This window comes from Urocampus carinirostris, chromosome 9 (genome assembly GCF_059441175.1).
Source record: "Urocampus carinirostris isolate Australia breed hairy pipefish chromosome 9, RoL_Ucar_1.0, whole genome shotgun sequence".
Lineage (NCBI taxonomy): Eukaryota > Metazoa > Chordata > Actinopteri > Syngnathiformes > Syngnathidae > Urocampus > Urocampus carinirostris.
Genome location: NC_142357.1, coordinates 6,112,538 through 6,132,718, shown reverse-complemented (window position 1 = coordinate 6,132,718; position 20,181 = coordinate 6,112,538). Strand labels below are relative to the sequence as shown.

Here is a 20,181-nt window from a genome sequence, read left to right as displayed (position 1 = left end):
TCTACATTCACGACAGTTGTATTTTAATCATCATGGAGACCTGGTTTTAATCCGAGGGTCTCTGATGCTAGCGTGTAGCTAGCCAGTCACTCAACATTGCTTTCTTACACTGAAAGGAAAAGCCCTTTTATTTTGCTGTATTATTGTACAATGACAATAAAGACCATTCATTAAACTGCAATGCTGTGTTTTCTGTTTTTATCTGTAGATCGATAGTTTCATATTTTTATAGTTTGTATTTTTCTTTGGTTACAGTTGCTTATCTTATATTTTAATGATACTGAATTAATAATATCCAATACATGTTTTTACTTCATGTGTTTTGATTAGGACGATTGGGACTATTTTTGAACCACCACAAAATACAAGGAATTACTGTAACTCAAAACCTTTATTATCAGTAAACTCTCAACAACTTGTAATCAGGCCAACTATCTAACAGTGGAGCTTTGGAGCCCAGACACGGAAAAAAATAGAAGCGTGTGCAGAATAGCCGAGAACTAAAAGGAACTTGGCGAAGAGCAACATCTGCATCAAGGCGAGACATCTGCGGAACTCAACCCGCTCAGTAATCCTGAGCTCATGCGCAAAGTAGCTTCCCACAAATAGTCCATGCTGTGTAAGCAAAGTGAGTGAACCAAGAAAAAATGCACGCAGCATGAGAGACAATGCATTGGAGCATTGTTGAATCTGCAATTTTTTTTTATTTGCCTGATAAAAATGCTTTCCACAAGTCAGCAGTGTGGTTAAAAGGCTCTTAGTGAGAGCGCAGCTCATATGCTGCTATGATTTATGAACACGTTGGAGTTGGTGTGAGCCCATTTAATTGCAAAACTCTATTAGCAGAGGACAGTGTTATTTAACAGCTCTCAAGGCAACTACATTGGGCTTTAAATTGCTCTTTTTTCAGTGTAAACTCAAAACACAACACGTAGATGGCAGAAGGTCTTTTTGCTGTCAATTATAATGGCACAATGGTTCGGTATAAATCTGAGAGAATTTTATAACAGGAATAAATCACGAGATGTAAGTTATAGCCCATTTGTTGCCTCACCAACCCTTAAGTAAAATATAGGAGATAGTGTGGCTCAATTTAGGTATTATTTGGTTCATGCTATAAATCTCAGATATACTTATCGAGTAGAAATACTAGAAAATTAGCAAATATTCATAGTATTCCCTCAATGTTTGCAGTTGTTCTGTTCAATATCCAAACATATTAAGAGCATTTCCATCTAGTACGAACCATCTCTCCCCACCTCTCTCTCTCTCTCTCTCTCTCTCTCTCTCTCTCTCTCTCTCTCTCTCTCTCTCTCTCTCTCTCTCTCTCTCTCTCTCTGCCTTTTGGTCTTTTTTTCTCTCTCTCCCTCTCTCTCAAACTACAGCACCTTGCAAAAGCATTGGACGTACAGTGGAACCTCGGTTTCCGAACGCCTCTCAGTTCGAACAAATCGGAGTCCGACCAAAAATCTCGAGAAATTCTTGCTTCGCTGTTCGGTCAAAAAATTGGAGTTCGAACGCCGGTAATGCGTGAGTGCGTACGCTAGGGTGCGATGCTGAGCAGCGTACGGGTGTAGATCGCTCTTTTCCTGACCAACTGTTATCGCGTGCGGACATGCTTTGTTTTGCTTTCGCTTTTAATATAGGTGTACGAAGTGTTTTAGCCCCTAATTATGCCTCCGAAGAAAGTCAGTGCAAGCAGCAGAGTTGCTACAGGTGAAAAAAGAAAAGTAGTGCGTACAACTATTGCATTTAAGAAAGAAATAATAACAACATAGGAAGGAGGTGTGTTGTTGGTTGGGGCTGGAGAAGAAGGGCGTCGTTGTGTTCAGAAGAGAGATCAGGAGTCAGGCGGGCAGGGCAGGTCGTAGGCAAATTTGGAAACGGGTCGGCAACGGAGATCAGGTAGAAAAACAGGAGGTAGGCAAAGAGTCGGAGGTACGGGCTTTCTGAGCAGATGGCAACAGATCGCATAGTGCAATCGGACAAAGTGTTACCGGAAGCTAGGGATTTAAATGTACAGGGTGCGCCAATCAGCTGTCCTGGCTGTTGGCGCCAAATCCTGAACACAGGTGTTCCCGATCCGGTGATTGTGACATGATCGAACAAATCGGTTTTAGAACAGGGTTCTGGAACGGATTATGGTCGAGAACCGAGGATCCACTGTATTGCCATAAATCAGGCTTCATACTTATAGATTAAAAAAATCCAAATTATTTCTAAGAATCAACCAAATTTGAGACACAATTGTGAAATGAAACCAATTCTATTTAACATTGTACATTTTGCTAACAATAAAAAACTAAAACATAGGCCCCTTTGAATTATTACTATGTACAACCTCCCTTTAACTGATGTTAAATGTTGCAAAATCTTCTTGTATCCCATTGTTGCTTTGAACCTTTCGATAACTTTATCCCGCACCTGCCTGGTGTGTTCTTTGGCCCTCATAATGCTTTCTGTTCTCCAGTGTCTGATTAGAAAGACTTCTGTGACCATCACAAAGCAGGTGCATTTAATGGCGATGTAATGCACTTTGTTTTTCATTGTTGGTGATTTAGGTCGACATTGGATCGATCAAAAGTCACCATGGAACTTCTGTAGTCAGTTGGCTGAGCATAGAGAACAGGGGACCAATATTTTTGCAACACCAATTTTTCATTATTTTTGTTGTCAAAATGTTGCAATAATTTGGTTCTATTTCAAGATTGTGTCTCACATGTTTTACATTCTTATAAAATATATTTTTTATATTTAAGTTTGAAGCCTGAAATATGGCAAAATTAAAAAAAAACGTTTTTTAAGGGGGGGAATACGTTTGCTAAGCTCTGTTTTTATCTAACCATGTATTAATCCACCCACCTTTTTATCCAGCCCTCCATCTGTCCACCTATCTGTATTATTAATGATAATTAATGCGCATTCACACTGTCACACATTACATGATATTTCTAAAGATTATTTACTTCTTTTTTTTTAAAAAGAGCGCTTTGTTAAAAAAAAAAGAAAGAAAGTGACTGGGGAACATTATTTCGTAATTTTTGACACTGCTTATTTAAAATATTTTATTTTTTGTCATTGACAGAAAAAAGTGATTTGTGATAAGTACATTTTTTTGTGCAAAAATATAAAGACAGAGTTAAAAGGGTGGAGAAACATAGTCATTTTAATTCTATTAAATGCCTTTTCTTTTTCAGTTACACATTGTAACTTCTACCGCTTCCCTTTTCTGCAATCTGGAACGTGTCTGTCTCTGAGCCAGTGTCGTGTAGTTCATACCTCTGCCTCCGGAAGGCAGCGTGGCCACATCACTGTTGACAGGCACGGCGGCCCCCAGCCCGTTGTTTAACACCGGGCCCTCGGATGGCTTCAGCTGCCACGTCAAACCCAGTAGGTTGATGGCTGCACACAAACGGATTCAGGCATGAAGGAGGAGAGTGTGGGAATGCGTGAGGGCAAGTGACATGAACAATACACTCCAAAGTTTGCTATAATAACAGACATGTTCGAAAGCTCAACCCAGCATCTAAATAAGCAGGGACCACTGAGTTTGTAATTTAAACAGTATTGGTTACAAAGGAACGCATTCCCGGCACGTAATTACTGTTTTCTGTGACCAATGGTGTAGCGCATTGATAATAACATTTTGTAACTCAACTGCCATTACTACATCATGCAGTACTGCATTTTTCTGCAACTTATCAAATACAAATCACAAATTACAGGGTTCTCTGATTGCAGAATCCTTCTGCATCACTCATGTTGTCACATGCAACCTTCAATCCACTAATAGTATTTTCTGAAGGGTACTACTGAAAAGTATTGGAATTTGTCCTTATGGATATATTCTCTCTACTGTATTTACTTGAATCGAGGTGAATTTTCAACTATAAAATACTGAAATCAAGGGGGTCGCCTAGATGCGCATATTTGGTTATTTGTTACCAGGGGTGAATGGAAGGCAGTGTGTGGGGAGAGGGGCAAGGCCTTTACAGGAAAAATGAATCAACAGGAAATAAATGGGGCAAGCGTGAGCACAGAATTTACGATAGAAATGTACAGGAGTTTGGTCTTTTTATTTATTAAATTATTTATACAATACACCAAGCCTGGAGAGAAATAGAGAAGGAATTGTTTGAGTGGTTTGAAGCCCAGAGACAAAATCTATAGGGAGTGTCTCAAGTGTTTGTAGGCAAGCTCTCAAGATTGAGCAAGCTAGGAAATATGAAAAGGGTTTATTGCTTCAGCTGTTTTGCTTCCATTTTTCTATTATAGTATGTGGCTATTTTAATTGGGCGGCTTCTATGTGATTATTGCCTGTAGTTTGTAACTTGTTTTTTTTCAGTGTAACACACTACTTTTTGGTGTCTGGAACTTGCGGGGAAACTGAAATTACTTTTTAAATGAAGTAACTATCGACTGTCTCTGAATGCTGTTTTTCAGTGAACACTAAATTGAAATGACTGCCAGGGTCATGCTTAGAGAATTCGATAATATATTGTGCGTCGCCCCCGCGACCCTACTGAGGATAAGCAGTGCAGCTAATGAGATGAGATGAGATTGTGCGTCGCTGCTAATTATCAAAAACATAAGTGACTAACTCAGTGAGGGATGCTTAATATTTCCACCTAAGTAAAGTCTTAAAAACTGACAGCAAACCTGTAAAAAAGTTTTATTTTTAAAATGTTCTTCCTCTATGGCTCAGCATCTGACAATCGTCTTTCAAGCTGACAGCATCTGCTGCTTTTATTTGGGGGCCTTTACACCGTCTCGAAGAGAACAGGTGACAGATTGCTCTCCGAACAGATCACTCTGTGACTTCTTCTCTTGTTCTTCTCTTTCCCTCCCATGTTCTATTATTGTCTGTAGTGGGAGAAGGACGACGCCTCTCGCACTCGACTTTTTTCTGTCTCATCATTCAGGACTTTATTTGGGGGATCATCTCCCCGAAACAAAACCATTTATCTCTTCTCAATCTCATTTTCGAGAGATTTCCCGTTATGCATAACCTGAATAATAAGTCTCTGATCTCCATACTAATAAATATGTATCATTCATAAGAAGGGAATTTATGGATACTTTGAATTCCAGGGAAAATGTGACGACATATAAAAGGAGGATGAATGACCAAGGTGCAAGGACAGAAACCCGGTCCTGGAGAACACCATTCCTGACAATTATATAAGGTGCATTGCTATCAGTTAGAGTTTCGCTCAAATTCAAAGTCTGGCAAAAGGAAACAGCCAATGCAAGTGCAGGAATACAAAAACAAACAAACAAAAACAAGTTATTACAATATTTTAACAGCAACTTTTTTTTTGCATTTTCAACCCTAATGTGACTTAGTCTGATGTCATGTGTGTCAAAAGTCATGACAAGCAGTCACAATTTAATGAATATTTTTTGAACATCAATTGGATAATGCTATCCAACATGTGGCGTCATGCTAACCAACATACATAGATTCTTAATACAATAAATAATAATATTACTGACTACTGATTTTGCGTTTGAATGATCAAACCTAGGTTTAAAATGTCCAAGCAGTGACAGTAGACAAAAGTAGTTAGTGTGAAAACACATTGTATGATTTCCAAAATAAAAAAAAAAGTATAGTTACAGATCAGTGCATGATGTAATTGTCTTTATTTTCATCTTTATCCTCTAACAGTCAGGAAACACAGTATGATTACTAAGAGTGTTGCCAGATGAGAAACAAATGGTTTTGTTATCAAAGTTATGCAAATGTTATTTTATAGGATAGGGAAGTCGCCATTTCCCAAGGGCTGGAGTTCATGAGGACCTCAGGGTCTCCCTTTGTCAGATGGTTGTAGAGTTTGGAAGAGCATTTGGTCCATATATTTGTGATCTCTTTTACTTCAGCTATCTTATTCCCTGCCTCATCCCGAATGCTGCTGACTTTTGCCTGTATTGTTTGTGTCATCTCTTTCAGTTGTTCTTATTGAGTCACTTCTTTTTTTCTTTTTCTGCTGTTTCTTCTCTTTTTTAGTTCTCGCCTTGTGTCATACTGTTGGATACTTTAATTTGTAACCCATGTCTTTATCTTCTTCCGGGTGTTTTTCTACTATTCTTTTTTGCTGCTTCAGTCATCGCCTTTGAGGAATTGGTGTTCAGGTTTTAGACATCTTTGTCCAAGGTGAGCAAGGCAGAGAACTTCTCGCCAATTTAGGGCTGGAAGCTCTCGACCACACGTGGGTCTTAAGTCGCTCAAGGTCAAACTTGATCCGTGGGTTCCGTGACTTATTGACCTTCTGTAGGCAAACGCGGAAGTTCATCATGACCAGGTCGTGATCGCTTCCCACATCGGCTCCTGGATAAATATTATTAAAATTGATCAAATATTGTCTTGAGTCAAATAGTTCTGTCAATTAGTGCTGTAATGCTGTACTTGTGCAATGAATTTTCAATTATGCTATAAAGAAGAGGATGGGAACCTACGGCTTTCGATATATCACAAGGTATGGCTCTTTTTGTAAAAACATCTGTTTCAGAGATAAAATATGGCCCATGCAAAATGACTTAGTGTCGCACCAATAATAGTGTATGCAAAGTTTAAGCAACGCTGGAAAGGATAAAGTTTGGTCCGGTATGCACAGTATATGGCACAGTTTTAAATAACACCAACAGACACCGTTTTGACTATGCAGCTCTAGGAATGGAGCTCATTAAACACTCTTTGTTAATCATTGAGACAATTTGTGAGTAAACAAATCTTAAGTGGTTTATTTGCTAATATGGGACACAGGCTCTGTTATTATTACTATTTCATAAATGTCATCAAACCATCAAACGCCACACAGTCAAATAACATGCTCTGAAAAATTATCTTTTGTCTGGAAAGCGGGTTTGACAATTTTGTTAAATTTTGTTAGAATATATGGTGAGCATTTCTTTCTCTCTCAAAAAAAAATCAAAATATTTTGTTTTCAAGGGTCTTTGGGTCAAAAAGGTTCCTGACCCCTTCTATAAAGTATTAATAAAACAATAACTGACGTAGAGCTTTAAGAGCAATGCACCAAATTCACTGCAGCACTAAGACGTCAAGTAATATAGCGTGAAGACCTACATCAAAATTCATATGAGTGGAGTCAGGGTCTTTAACTCGGTTTGGCCCCTGAGACTAACTCACCAAACCCCTTGGCAATGCAGCCAATGCAGTTTCACAACTTCTGGGTCTATATGTAGGGCCAGGGTGGGATATGTGGCAATAGATTATATAAAGTTTAATACAGTTGTTACATATGACTCACAAACTCAGGCAGCTGCACGCTATGAAAAGTCTGCAACACCTGCATCAGAAACACAGGAATCAATTTTGCTCTTGCCAATTTTTTTTCTCCACTTGTCAAGGCTTTACACGAACAGAGAGGTGTGTAAACGTTACTAAGAAAAAAGTGTATGTAGCTTCAGGATTTGCTGCCAGGGCACACCCATTCGCACTCTAGACATCTCATCCTTAGTTGTCTGTTTTTTTCCCCTTTCTTTGGTGTCTTCTTTATTATTCATTCATCCCTTTCTCCCATGCTCCCAGGCGATGCGAGGTGCTGACACCTGGGCTATATGCCTGGCCTCTACCACTGTCAGCTCTTTTTTATCCCCTTGGCGGAAGGGACAAGAGCAAGTGTGACTGGGCAGACGGTGAAGGGAGGACACCGTCCTTTCTTGTCTCTTATAACCACCTCTCGCCCTTTCTCTCATCACGTCGACCTTCGTTTGTGTCCCTCTTTGCCATTTACGTCACCCTTTTTTCCTTCTTATCTGTTGCCTGCCCTAACCTTAGATAGCACAGGCTTGCAAAATTCAGTGACACACAGATGCTATCGGAGAGAAGTAGATGGGAAGATTACCTATTGAATCAGACAAAGTGTATGCAACTCTAAGTGTATTGTGAAGGTTCTGTTTAATCTAGGTCATCATCAACAATGCAGCTAACTGACATGCACTTTGCTCAGCAGTGTGCATGTGCTCTTCTTGATTGACATTTTGCATTGTGAGAGAGACAAAAGTCACCCGTAGAAGGCACTGCTTGCCTAGGTCAGGGTGATACTGCACAACAGGTGTCTTTGCAATAAGGGAGTATTTTCAGTGCATGAAACTACTGTTTTTGTGTTGTTGCTCTAATTCAAGGGTTGGCAACCAAAAATAATGAGAATGTCCCCCAAACAACATCACTAAACTCCGCTATGCTGATGTTATTGCCGGATTGGCAGGAGACAAACAGGAACTCAGAGATCTGGTCAATCGCCCAGACAATGCAACAACTAAGTATGGAATGGATATCAGCACAGAAAAAGACATAAGTAATGACCAACAATTCCCAAGGTATCACCAAAAACATCACCATCAACCGTAGAGGGCTAGAACCTGTCAGTAAGTTTAAATATTTTAAAGCTGTCATATCAGAAGCCAGTCAGAGCCAAAAATAATGGCCAGGATAGCTTACACCAAAGCCACACTTGCTAAACTTAAAACCATTTGGAGGGACGAGAACATAGCAGTGAAATCTAAGATAAGACTCATGCAAGCACTGGTTACTTCTATCTTCCTCTAATGATCTGCATTTAATGATCTGCATTTTTATAGCGCTTTTCAAGTCAATGACTTCCCAAAGCGCTTTACAATGTGCTCCACATTTCCCAATAGCGGCCTCGTATTGCAGCCATGTAAGACGCTAACCTGCTTATTGGGGGTATTAGGGGTTCAGTGTCTTACCCAAGGACACTTCGACATGTAACACGGACAAGCCGGGATTTGAACTGTGATCCCTTTGTCGGGGTTTCAATGTAAATCTCTTGAATTTCTGCCTCAAGGTAATTAGCTTGTTTTTATATTACTAAATATAAAAACAATGTTTCTCATACACACACACACGCAAAGTAATGTTTCAATAATGAGTGTAATTATATCTCTTGTACGTTTATCAATCTTGTATTCTTTTATTTTGAAGTCATGTTCTTGTGTGCACTGATCTCTCTGACGCAAAATAAACCTCTCTCTCTGTGGACACCCAGGAAGGACGTGAGTTCTTTTCTCTGCCGTTAACATGTAGAATTTAAACTATATACATGTATTTTATCTGCGCAAATATAGCCATTAAACAGTCTTAATAATGATCATCTCTCACACCTTGATCCCAAGACGAGCGCTCTACCTCCTGAGCTACTGCCGCCCCCCTCTACGCTTGCAAGACATGGACTCTCACAGCAAAACTAAAAAAGGAAAATCCAGGACATGGAGATGCAATCTACAGGAAACTTCTAAGCATCAGCTACTTAGCCCGTGTGACAAACAAAATGGTACGCAACACCATCAGAGGGCACATTACGATGAACTGTTGTCACCTGTGGGTAGACGAAAACTTCAGTGGTATGGTCATGTCACAAGATCATCAGAACTGACCAAGAGAATTCTCCAGGGAAAAGTCCAAGGGGGTAGAAGCAGAGGAAGATCGAAAAAGAACATTAAGGAATGGACTGGTGACAACTTTGCCGTGGCCCGAGAACAGGCCAGGGACTGTTGAGTCCTCATTGGTGCCCCGATGACACATGTGGATAAGTGATCTCTAAATATCTGCATTCATTGAAAAACAAAAAAGGAGTTTGTGTAATGTTCGTCTTCTCATAGTAACCATATTTCTTTCCATTATCAAACTTTTTTTTCCTAAAGAAGCTAGGGAGTCACTTTGGAGTGCCAACCTAACCACTAGACAACCAGTTATACAGATTTTACAGTACAAAGCTTCACATTTCATTTCACTGTAAAAAAAAATTTACGGCGCCAGAAATTAATGTCAGTTTATGGAGGAAACAGAAGGTCGTCCTGTTGCATGCAATGTTTTGCGAATTGGTCAGTGACATTTTTCTAATTGATTTGTCAATAATTGCACTAATATAACACAGTTCACAGATCTCTTAATCGTCTGACTCGTCGGGACACCACTTTCCTGTGGTGTGTCTTGGGCAAGTAGAGCCTGGCAGTTCCCACCCATCTCCAGGCAGTTTTCTTTGGACAGGGATTTTCTCCCCCACATGAAAAAGATATTGGTTTGCATGTTTGCCAGCGGCAAGAGAAGCCACCTGATCTGACTCAGATACAGCACCTTCATTATCTGGTCACTGTTGTTTTTTGGTGTAAAGCGTCATTCCACTCTTCAGAAATGAGCCTGACCTCCGCATCGGTCTGCAGCGGCGCGAGACAAAACTAATACTAGATCTTAAATCACTAGAGAAAAATGAATATAAAATGTGCAACGGTAATACACGGATAACTACAGGAGCTCTGACTGTAGTTTTAACTCCATGTGTCTTATAGTACAGTGTGCCTTTATATGAAAATGTATGACAAGACAGTTTTTGGAGCTGCGCTCTATAATCTGGTGCGCCTCATAATGTGTAAAATACAGTAATCAGTTATTTTATAAATGGTTATTGTATTTAGTAGCAATTTATTGTAACCACACTCTTCAAATTTTATGTATCATGTTTTTCCGTGTATAAACATACCAGGAATATGAGGCCAACGTTCAAATTTCTGGAAAATCAGGTCGGTTTTAGGTGCACCTTTTAAGCAGAAAATACGGTATTTCTTTTTGGAATACCATTCGCTGCAATTATTGTTTTCTCTTTTTCCTGTTTGTGAAGACACCAAAAATTCAAGTGAAATGGAGAATTATATTATTTTCTGTTGTTTCAACTTTCCCTCTCCCCTTTTTACTCATTTTGTCACACACATACATACACACGATCATAGAGAAGCAGGTTCAACAAGCAAAGTCGATGGATTAAAAATAGATCAGATGCTTCATGGGGTTTTTATGTAATCTCGATGCATAATTCAGACAGGCAAAGTGCTTGCTGGTATCATCTGCAAAAGACAGCATGTGAAGCAGCGGCGCACGTGATGCTGTGACACAAAAGAATGAGTAAGGGCGAGAGGATGGAGGAGAGTGGAGAGCTGGGGAAAAGGAGGAGGCCAATGGTCAGGGGCTCGAGGAGGAAATCTTGTCACGCTTCCCTAACATCCGCAATAAAAAGAGGAACAGAGAGAATATGTAAAGACAGCAAGAACTAAGAGAATATTAATGTACACATTCCCCAGGGGACGAAAAACCGCAAGAAAAGAGGCTGGAGATGATGTCGCAGGAAAAAGAGCGGATGAATAAGGGCTATGCAGACGAGAGGCAGGAGGAGAAGATTTAAGCGACAAATGGCTCCATATGAATTGACTGGTAGGGGAAACAAACAGTTATGATTCATTGTCTGACAGTAAGTGGTCCACAACATGGCCGCTCAGACTGAAATACAATGTCGCTATTGTGTGTTAAGTAAATCCTACGTATCGTGTGAAAAGGATGTAAATTGATTCCTTCATTCGAGTATAATGCAAAGTGGAAATGAAGGAAGAGGCGACTTTTTGGAGGAATATGAGTCAAGTGTTCTAGAGCTGGAAATGATCACCTCCTCCCAAGTATTTCCTTCGAAAACAGGTTCAATTTCTCTTTGTCTTTCATTTTACATTTTAAAAGAGGAGTCCCAAGGGGAACTGCACAGTAATCATGTCGTCACGTACGTACATTTGAAGTGTATAGCAATCCATCAGACCAATGTTGTGCTACAGTTTTGTTGATTTTGCTCTGGAGAGCTCTGCTTAGTTGACCAAACAACCACCCGCTTATAACGACTTCTCAACGTGCCTAATTCAATGTAATGAGGTATATTTTAGAGGCAACTAGGCCTGGGCAAGGTTTGGTAATGTGAGTGGAGGCTCAAAGGGGAGAGATTGGGGAGTCAGGCTTCAGTAAGATACGGGAGAAATGCCCCTACTTTGTCTTTCATTTTACATTTTAAAAGTTGACTACAGACACTGTAACAAATGCTATAATGCTCCAAGTTAATCAAAATAAGCTTTGATAAATGCATTTATTGTCAGAGAAGCAAGAACATTCAAATTCAAATAGATTGAAATAGATGGAACACAAAGATTCTTCTTTTTTTCGAAATACTTAGAGCAGCTATGTCAAACATACAGCCCATGGGCTTGACCCAGACCGTTGGATAATTCAATCCAGCCTGCCATTCATTTTTAAGTATGTCAAAAAAGAAGCAAGTCTCTAGGTTGTTTCTGTCAAAAGTTATGCTTTTTTTAAATAAAAGTAAACCGAATGCTCCCTCCGGACGCTAAAGGGCGGTGTTGAGTTTGTATAGCGTGGTGATTTGGTTAAGGTGCAAAACTGTCACGGACCAGAAACAGACACAGGACCCAATAAGGCTCATTTACTCAGTTTTATTAATAAAGAGGGAGAGTAGGGCTTGCTTCCACAATCCGATTTTTGACGGACAAGGGTATCAGGTGGCTGGGGACGTGGAAGTGGCACTTCTGTGTTGAGCAAGGGTGGTCGTAGATTTGCAGGAATACTAGTCGTTAGCCGGGACGGGAGAGCAAGGGCGGTATCGAGTTCAGAAACAAGGTCGGCAACAGGTGTCAGGCAGGTAGTGGGGCAAAACAGGTCAGATGTCGGGATGGCAGAACAGGGCAGAATCAGGTCCGGAAACAGGTTGGCAACGGGTATCAGGCAGAGAAAAACAGGGCAGGAAAAGTGTCTGAAAGTGAGAGCTTGCCGAGCTGGGAGCGTCGGTTCGCAATGAACTGACAGGGTTCTCTTGTAAGCCGGGGGTTTAAAAAGAGTCTATTAGCCAATCAGCTCTCAGGGCTGTTGGCGCCAATTGGGCAGTCACAGGTGCCTTGAATAAGCAATCATGACACAAAACTACATTCACTCAACTGTCGAACAAACCAGTTAACACAATTAATGCCAAAAATGAAAATCTTTTTTCTCTGCCATATTTATTTTGAAGGAGACTCTCAAACAGGAACTGATGTCACATTAGGGGCCGTCTTGGTTCAGGTTAGTAAGTCATTCCCATTTACTCATGGCATCATCACCATCAACAGCTGTTTCTTTAATTGTTGTGCTTCGTGTCTGTAAGTCTCTCCAAAATATTATTTTGTAGATATATATTTTTGACCTATTTTATTGACATAGTAATTGCTTTGTGTATTTTTTTTAATCATTTTTGGTATAGTGTCGGTCTCACTGTATTTTCCGTTGAATGTTTTAGATTAAAGTAGAGCTTGGACGCAAAGCTTGACTTAGAACTTTATTCTAAAAGGAAATAAACTGATACACACACACACACCCACACACGAGGAGAGGAGGGCACACGATAAGTTTACACTTACCATCAAGTTCCTTGGTTATTTTTTAATTTACTGTTTTTTTCCGAAATGTAAGGCACACAAAACTACCAAAAGGTTTTCCAGGAATTTAAAACTGTGCCATATAATCAATCTGGAGCGACTTTTATACCATAAGACAAAATTGGAAATGCTTCATAACGACAAAATGCTTATTTGTATGGTGACCATTTATAAATGATACATTTTCAATTAATTTTAATGGTGAAACAAGATTTCATTATTGATAGTTTCTGTTCTATCAAATATTTTTTTTCCTCTACCTGACATATTTTTTGCTCTTATGTTACTTGATAGTCCAAAGTGGCATATAAATGGAGATATTTCACTAAGGCAGTTTTTGGAAGGTGCACCTTGCATCTTATAGTCTGTAGAATCTGGCATTTCAAATGGGAGTAAGAACATTTTAGTCACTATTACAGTTTCATTGTAAATCCTTTATTTTATTTGCTGTCCACACAATGTTTTATAAATAATTATTGTGATTAATTAACCCATCCGTTTTTTGTGTCATCGACTTGCAACATTAATTTTTTTTGAGTTGAGACCTCTGAACCACTAAGTAAGGCCAGTTAGAATTTAACGATTTTGCAGCTGTCACACCAACATATAAATTCCTTGTTCGATCAGTCGTTAAATGACATGAAAGCTGTTCAGAGTTGCGTCCTCAGTGGTGCCCTGACAACCCACCCTGTTAAGGGTTCTGTGATTGTGAACCTTAAAAAACTAGGGTAACTGAACAATTAATTGCCCATTATCCCCATACTGTGAGTTTTTAGCTGGACAAATGAGGGGACACTGCAAATGAAGGAACAAGGGGATAAAAAAAGGGACTTTGAAGTGACTTTTGGTCTGACATTTAAAACAGAACTCAAACGTTTTGTAACTGTTCATCAATCTCTATTGTCACGAAGCAGTAATGTCAAAGAAACCATTTTTTTCCTGAAAAGAAACACAAACATATAACTTCTCAAGTGGTCAGGAGCATTAGGAAATAAGAGCAACATGTGTGCGATGGTATGTTTACATCTAATCTCCATATCCTGTGCAACATTTCATAGTCTCACCTTTAATAGAGTTAGGGTTTAATTGTCACTCTCATAATTCATTAGTGAAACGTTTGCTATTGCAAATAAACCGTTGCAATGCAACAACATAAAAACTGGTTGGGGTATGCAAAATCCTTCCTAAGAACACACAAAGGTAGCTCAAGTTTCTCTGGCATCGCTTATGGTCATCCAAATAAATGCATATTAACTGTTTGAACTTGCCACTAAATGAACAACTCTGAATCTATTAGGCTGCTAATTGTAGCTGGGACCAGCCCTCTATCCTGTAAATTAGTTTAGGAAAAACTTGCATGTTTCATTACCAGACGGCCTCATCGCCAAGACCATCACCCTTTACTAATGTGAATGTTGAATTTCAAGTGGCTCTTGAAGAGAGCTATTTATTTGATACGATATTTTGTTCCATTGTGGTTTGTATTTTGCAGTTTTGTAGAATGGTCAAATGGTGTTTTTCGTCACAGGCCTAAAATACTTAAAATTGATAGCATATGTAGTTAATGCATATTTGCAAAAATATGTTTTCAAATTTTGAACAGGGCAGCACAGCGGCACAGTGGTTAGCGCGTGTGCGGCACAGTTCTGAGGTCATGAGATCGAACCTTCCTGTGCAGAGTTTGCATGTTCTCCCCGTGCATGCGTGGATTTCCTCCGGGCACTCTGGTTTCTTCCCACATTCCATAAACATGCATATCAGGTTAATTGGACAGGCCAAATTGTCCCTCGGTCTGGATGAGCGATTGAGTTGGATGTCTCTGTGTGCCCTGCGACTGCCCGGCAACCAGTTCAGACTCTCCCCTGTCCGCTGCCCGAAGATAGCTGGAATGGGATCCAGCAACCCTGCGACCCTACTAAGAATAAGCGGTGCAGATAATGAATGGATGGATGACATTTTTAACATGTTTGCATGTTCTCCCCGTGCTTGCGCTGATTTCCTCCGGGCACTCTGGTTTCTTCCCACATTCCATAAACATGCATATCAGGTTAATTGGCCGGTCCAAATTGTCCCTCGGTGTGAATGAGCGAGTGAGTTGGATGTCTCTGTGTGCCCTCCGACTGCCTGGCAACCAGTTCAGAGTCTCCACTGCCCACTGCCCGAAGATAGCTGGAATGGGCTCCAGCACCCCCGCGACCCTACTAAGGATAAGCGGTGCAGATAATGAATGGATGGATGACATTTTTAACAATCAGAACTGAGCTTTATTGATACCCTAAAATCAGAAACGGCCAAACCTTTTTTTTAACAGTAATATGCTGTATTGTCTATTATTAGTCTTGACACTGCATTTTATGTTTCCTAAAGTGTAATTTGAGAAGCAATACCCCACTGCTTTTATTCATCTTTGGGGACAGGCCTTTTGAAAGTTGGTGTGGAGTGAAGAGGAAATTAATCATGTTCAGGCTTCAGCTAGTGACCAATCATGCCTCTACAAGCTGAACACAGTGATTGGTTGCTTGCTAAAGCCTGACTGTTTTTGATGCCATCTTCACTAAAATGAAAAATAAACCTTTTTTTGTATTTTGTGTACATTATTTTTACAAAACACAGAACAAAGATTAAGAAAACACATATGCAGTACAATTCCCAGTGTCTATGAAACACTCAAATATTAGGACCACATGTTTAATTAATTTGTGTTAAAATGTAATCCTTTAATTATTAACACTATTATAAGGTACTCGGTAGTAGAGTTAAAACGTTACTATTGAAATGATAACTTAAGACTATTATAAGATACTTAGTAATTGTGTTATTTTAACACAAAATGAGTAAACTTTTAACACTACCTCAGTGAACATAAGGTTTTTGATTATGCTCTTTATTTAAAACACTTTTAAGGTACTCAATAATAATGGTAATTTAAAATTGAAAGAGTAAACCTTTAACCCGACTTGAGTAAGAATATGGTCCTCATTTACGAGTGTTGTATTAAGAGTAGCTATAAAACTGTGCATAAATGATGTTAGATTGCAGAATCTTTTGGAGTAATTCTATATGTTTATATACCTTGAACGTTATTAATTAACATCGATAAGGAGCAAATATACTGGTCAAATAAATAAACAGACAACATTCTTAAAATGGCCACTGCCAGAAATGGACATCTTTGGGTTGACTTTCACCGAAAAAGTTTGATTTTAAAAGTAATCAATTGGTAAACAGTGATGAGAAAAACAGTGCTATACCTTATACATTTTTGGGTGATTTTGAATATCTATAACATATCATCATCCCCTGATCAAATCAATTTTCTTTCTCGTGCTGCTAGAGCCTTCCTATGAAAAAGGTAGCATTACTTCTGGGAGCTCTATACGCAAATAAAGGTAATTTTTCTACCTCCAACGAAGGCACGCGGAAAACTTAATATTCTCTTCCTCATAACAAGCACCCAGATAAGCAGACACAAAGCTACACCCCAACACAGCAACCCCGATGGGACCTTCCCACCCAGCTGATGCAACCCAACTGAAACAGGCTGCAACACCGCAGCTCCTCCACCTACACGGCACGGTAGAACAGGAAGTTAGTCAATCGCGCGGCTGAAGTGGTTTCCTTATTGGAACCAAGACAGCTCAATGCAAACGTGCCCGCGCATGCACAGACTGTTTTTGCACGAATAGCTAAATGAAAAGAAAAATGAATCTGGGCAACGTTGCCCTTTCTGAATCCTCATTTCCTCTCAGATATCTCTACCTTATCCTTCACTGCCTCCTCTGCATCGGTCATCCTCTGCTTTCTGTGTTTGGAATCAACCCATTCTGCCACAACACATTCATCCTAACAGCCCTCTCCCTCTCATCGATCTGTATTAGAAACAGGATATGAGGAACTATGCTATCTTATCACAGATCAGAGACCAAGAGAGAATGAGGGAGGGTGGGGGAATTAAGGACGAATGAAGGCAGAACATGTTTGGAAGGCCGATAGGAGAGGAAAATGTTTTCTCTCATCCCTCTGCTGTTTGCAACACAGGACTAGTGGAGCACTGTGGGGCTAATTGCACTCACAATTGAGCTACGATAAGACCCACACTAATGAATACATGAATGAGTAAATAAATGAATAAACAGGGTCTTGCACACTAATGCAAGAAAGACAAACATTGCCTGACCATGGCGTTGACAAGGATGCTGATAAAGAGTGTTGTGGGTTAATGAGCTAATCAGAGCATACAATCTTATTCAACCAGATGACTTATGGCCGGCTGATTTGACAAACACTTTCCCAAGCTGTCTGCTTGTATAAGTTGGAAAATGGAAATAGCCGTTTATCCCCTCTGTTGCAGATGGTGGAACACCTTGTTTATGGCCTTGCCTGATTTCTGGACTGGCAAAGTGTGGTAAGAATCTAACCTTTCTCAGTACGACAGGCCCTTCTGCTACAGACACCAGCGCCACGGCTGAACCTCATGCCCAGGTTCCCGCTTATTACCATATGCCCAAATGTGACCGCACCTTTGTACACAGTCACAGTAAAAGGATGAGGACAAGGACACACTATGCACACACCTTCTCACAGACGTTGGCATGAGCGACACATCCTGACCTCTAGCTGTTCTACCTTGGATAAGCAGAAGGAAAGCCACATGTAGATGGAGAGGGGACTTTGAGGTCAAGGAGCAAAGGCTGGAAAGGAGCCACGTTGTGGAAGCTTTGGTGTTGAGATGTAAGACATTTTCCAGCCTGCAAGGTTGCTTTTCCATCTTAGTTTAGGTTATGAGAGCAATGACCATCTGAAAACGGTCAATCTTGTGACGCAAAGTGCGGGAATAAAAAAAAAAAAAAAAAGATACAAATAAAGCGCAATCTGTGCAAGATTACTCAATTCCAACACTTAACAACAGGGGAGTGATATGATTCATATTTTTGAGTCTCCAACACGGGTCACTCAGGTGATAAATCAGGGCCTCATAGTTTTGCATATAAACAGCACCATGAGGGAACTATTCTGGTATACTGGAAACTGACTTAACAGAAAAACAACAACAACAAAAAAATAAAAAACAATACATTGTATTTTAAGGCAGCAGTCACCTCTGCTCAAATGCTGCTAGAACACCTAAAATGCACTTTAGACACTAGCTTTAGCACTCTTGTTGCTCTGGTCACTTATGATAGTGGCGTATGGTTTTCAACTCAATTTAATATTTTTGTACGGCACTGTAAGATAAAAATTGTTGCATCCAAACTGTTGTACGAGTGATGTAATCAAGTCATTTAACGAGACCAACAGAAAATAATTAGGAGCCAATTTAAGCAGGTCAGTCGATCAATTTACAAATTGACTTTGTTTTTTGGTGCCAATTTCATTTAACAAAAATCTTGTTCTTAGTACTTGTATTGATGACAGCTGGGCATAATTGAAACAAATGTAATTTTCTTCTAGATGACCTAACGTAGGAAACACCTTGGAAAGAATGCGTCCTTAAACTCATGAACAGGGGCACTCACACTATGACTATCATATCATGCCCAAGCAGGCTTGCTACCACGAGAGGAGTCCCAAGGGGAACTGCACAGTAATCATGTCGTCACGTACGTACATTTGAAGTGTATAGCAATCCATCAGACCAATGTTGTGCTACAGTTTTGTTGATTTTGCTCTGGAGAGCTCTGCTTAGTTGACCAAACAACCACCCGCTTATAACGACTTCTCAACGTGCCTAATTCAATGTAATGAGGTATATTTTAGAGGCAACTAGGCCTGGGCAAGGTTTGGTAATGTGAGTGGAGGCTCAAAGGGGAGAGATTGGGGAGTCAGGCTTCAGTAAGATACGGGAGAAATGCCCCTACTGTGTAAGTCCAACACTAGACGCCCCTTTTTTGAGTGTGTTTGTGTGTCATTTCCCAGTCAGGATAACATCGTCAGGAGCGTGCCACATATTAGGCCATCAACAAACAAACACACCTTCTAAGTTGATATGAGCAACCACAAGCACGTTTACTCATGTAGTGGAGGCTGAGACCATAAGATTGTGTGTGTACGTATGTAAACAGCCTTGCACAATTATTGTCAATGACCTCCATCTTTCATTTGTGGACAAAAAAGTTTTCTTTCCACTCTGTTCATTTTAGATCTTCATATTTGTCTGACTCATTTTCAGTGGTGGGAATAACGTTATAAATCATTATTTTTTCAGTAACGGGGTAATGTAACTAATTATTCGTTCTACCACTACTGACGGTCAAAAGTGGTGTGTTACTGTAGCTGCATAACGCCAATGGTGGCATGCCCCCACAAACATGACGTTGTTTTCAGCCCCAACACATATAGTTAGATAGCAACACTGCGAAAGAAAAGGCGATGAGGGCGTAGTTGCGAAAAATGTAAGCTCTATATTCGACAGTGCTATTGTCATTGCTGCGGCATCTGACTTGTGTCGTTCGTGAACGAGACATCTTTATGGGAAGTGAATAAAGGGAGCAGTTTCCCCCACCAAACAAGAGCTGGTACCCTCTGGGACGCCTTATTTTCCCTTATGATTGGTCAATATGGATTTTGGGGGATTCTTTGTTGTTGGCTTTAAATTTATTGAGCAAAAAAAGGTTAAGATTGATTTGTATTTACATTTTTTGTGAACATTTATGAGTATTTTAATTTCATTTCCTGTGATTTTCAGTGTTAACGTGTTTATATTGTTTACTGCTGAGTGTTATTTTGTCATATTGTTTACTATTGATTTCTGTTGCACTTTAAGTGTAAAATCAGTTACTTTTTGAAATAAGCAGTGAGTACCTATAACTAGTTACTTTTTTAAAGTAATACGTCCAACACTGGTTATCTTGCCAACCAGGCCGTCTACAGTAGCTATGTCCTTATTCTAACTCTGTCAAACTC

The 20,181-nt window shown here is 39.8% G+C and overlaps 1 protein-coding gene across 4 annotated transcripts in view; it reads right to left on the bottom strand.

The window, feature by feature from the left end:
- LOC148359176 (teneurin-2-like) overlaps nucleotides 1-20,181 on the bottom strand; it is a 444,001-nt gene that overhangs the window by 84,403 nt on the left and 339,417 nt on the right. For all 4 annotated transcript variants that reach the window (XM_088344352.1, XM_088344353.1, XM_088344354.1 and 1 more), the window contains one exon: nucleotides 3,280-3,402. In XM_088344352.1, the coding sequence (XP_088200478.1) occupies nucleotides 3,280-3,402 (123 nt within the window). The remainder of the gene's footprint in view (nucleotides 1-3,279; nucleotides 3,403-20,181) is intronic.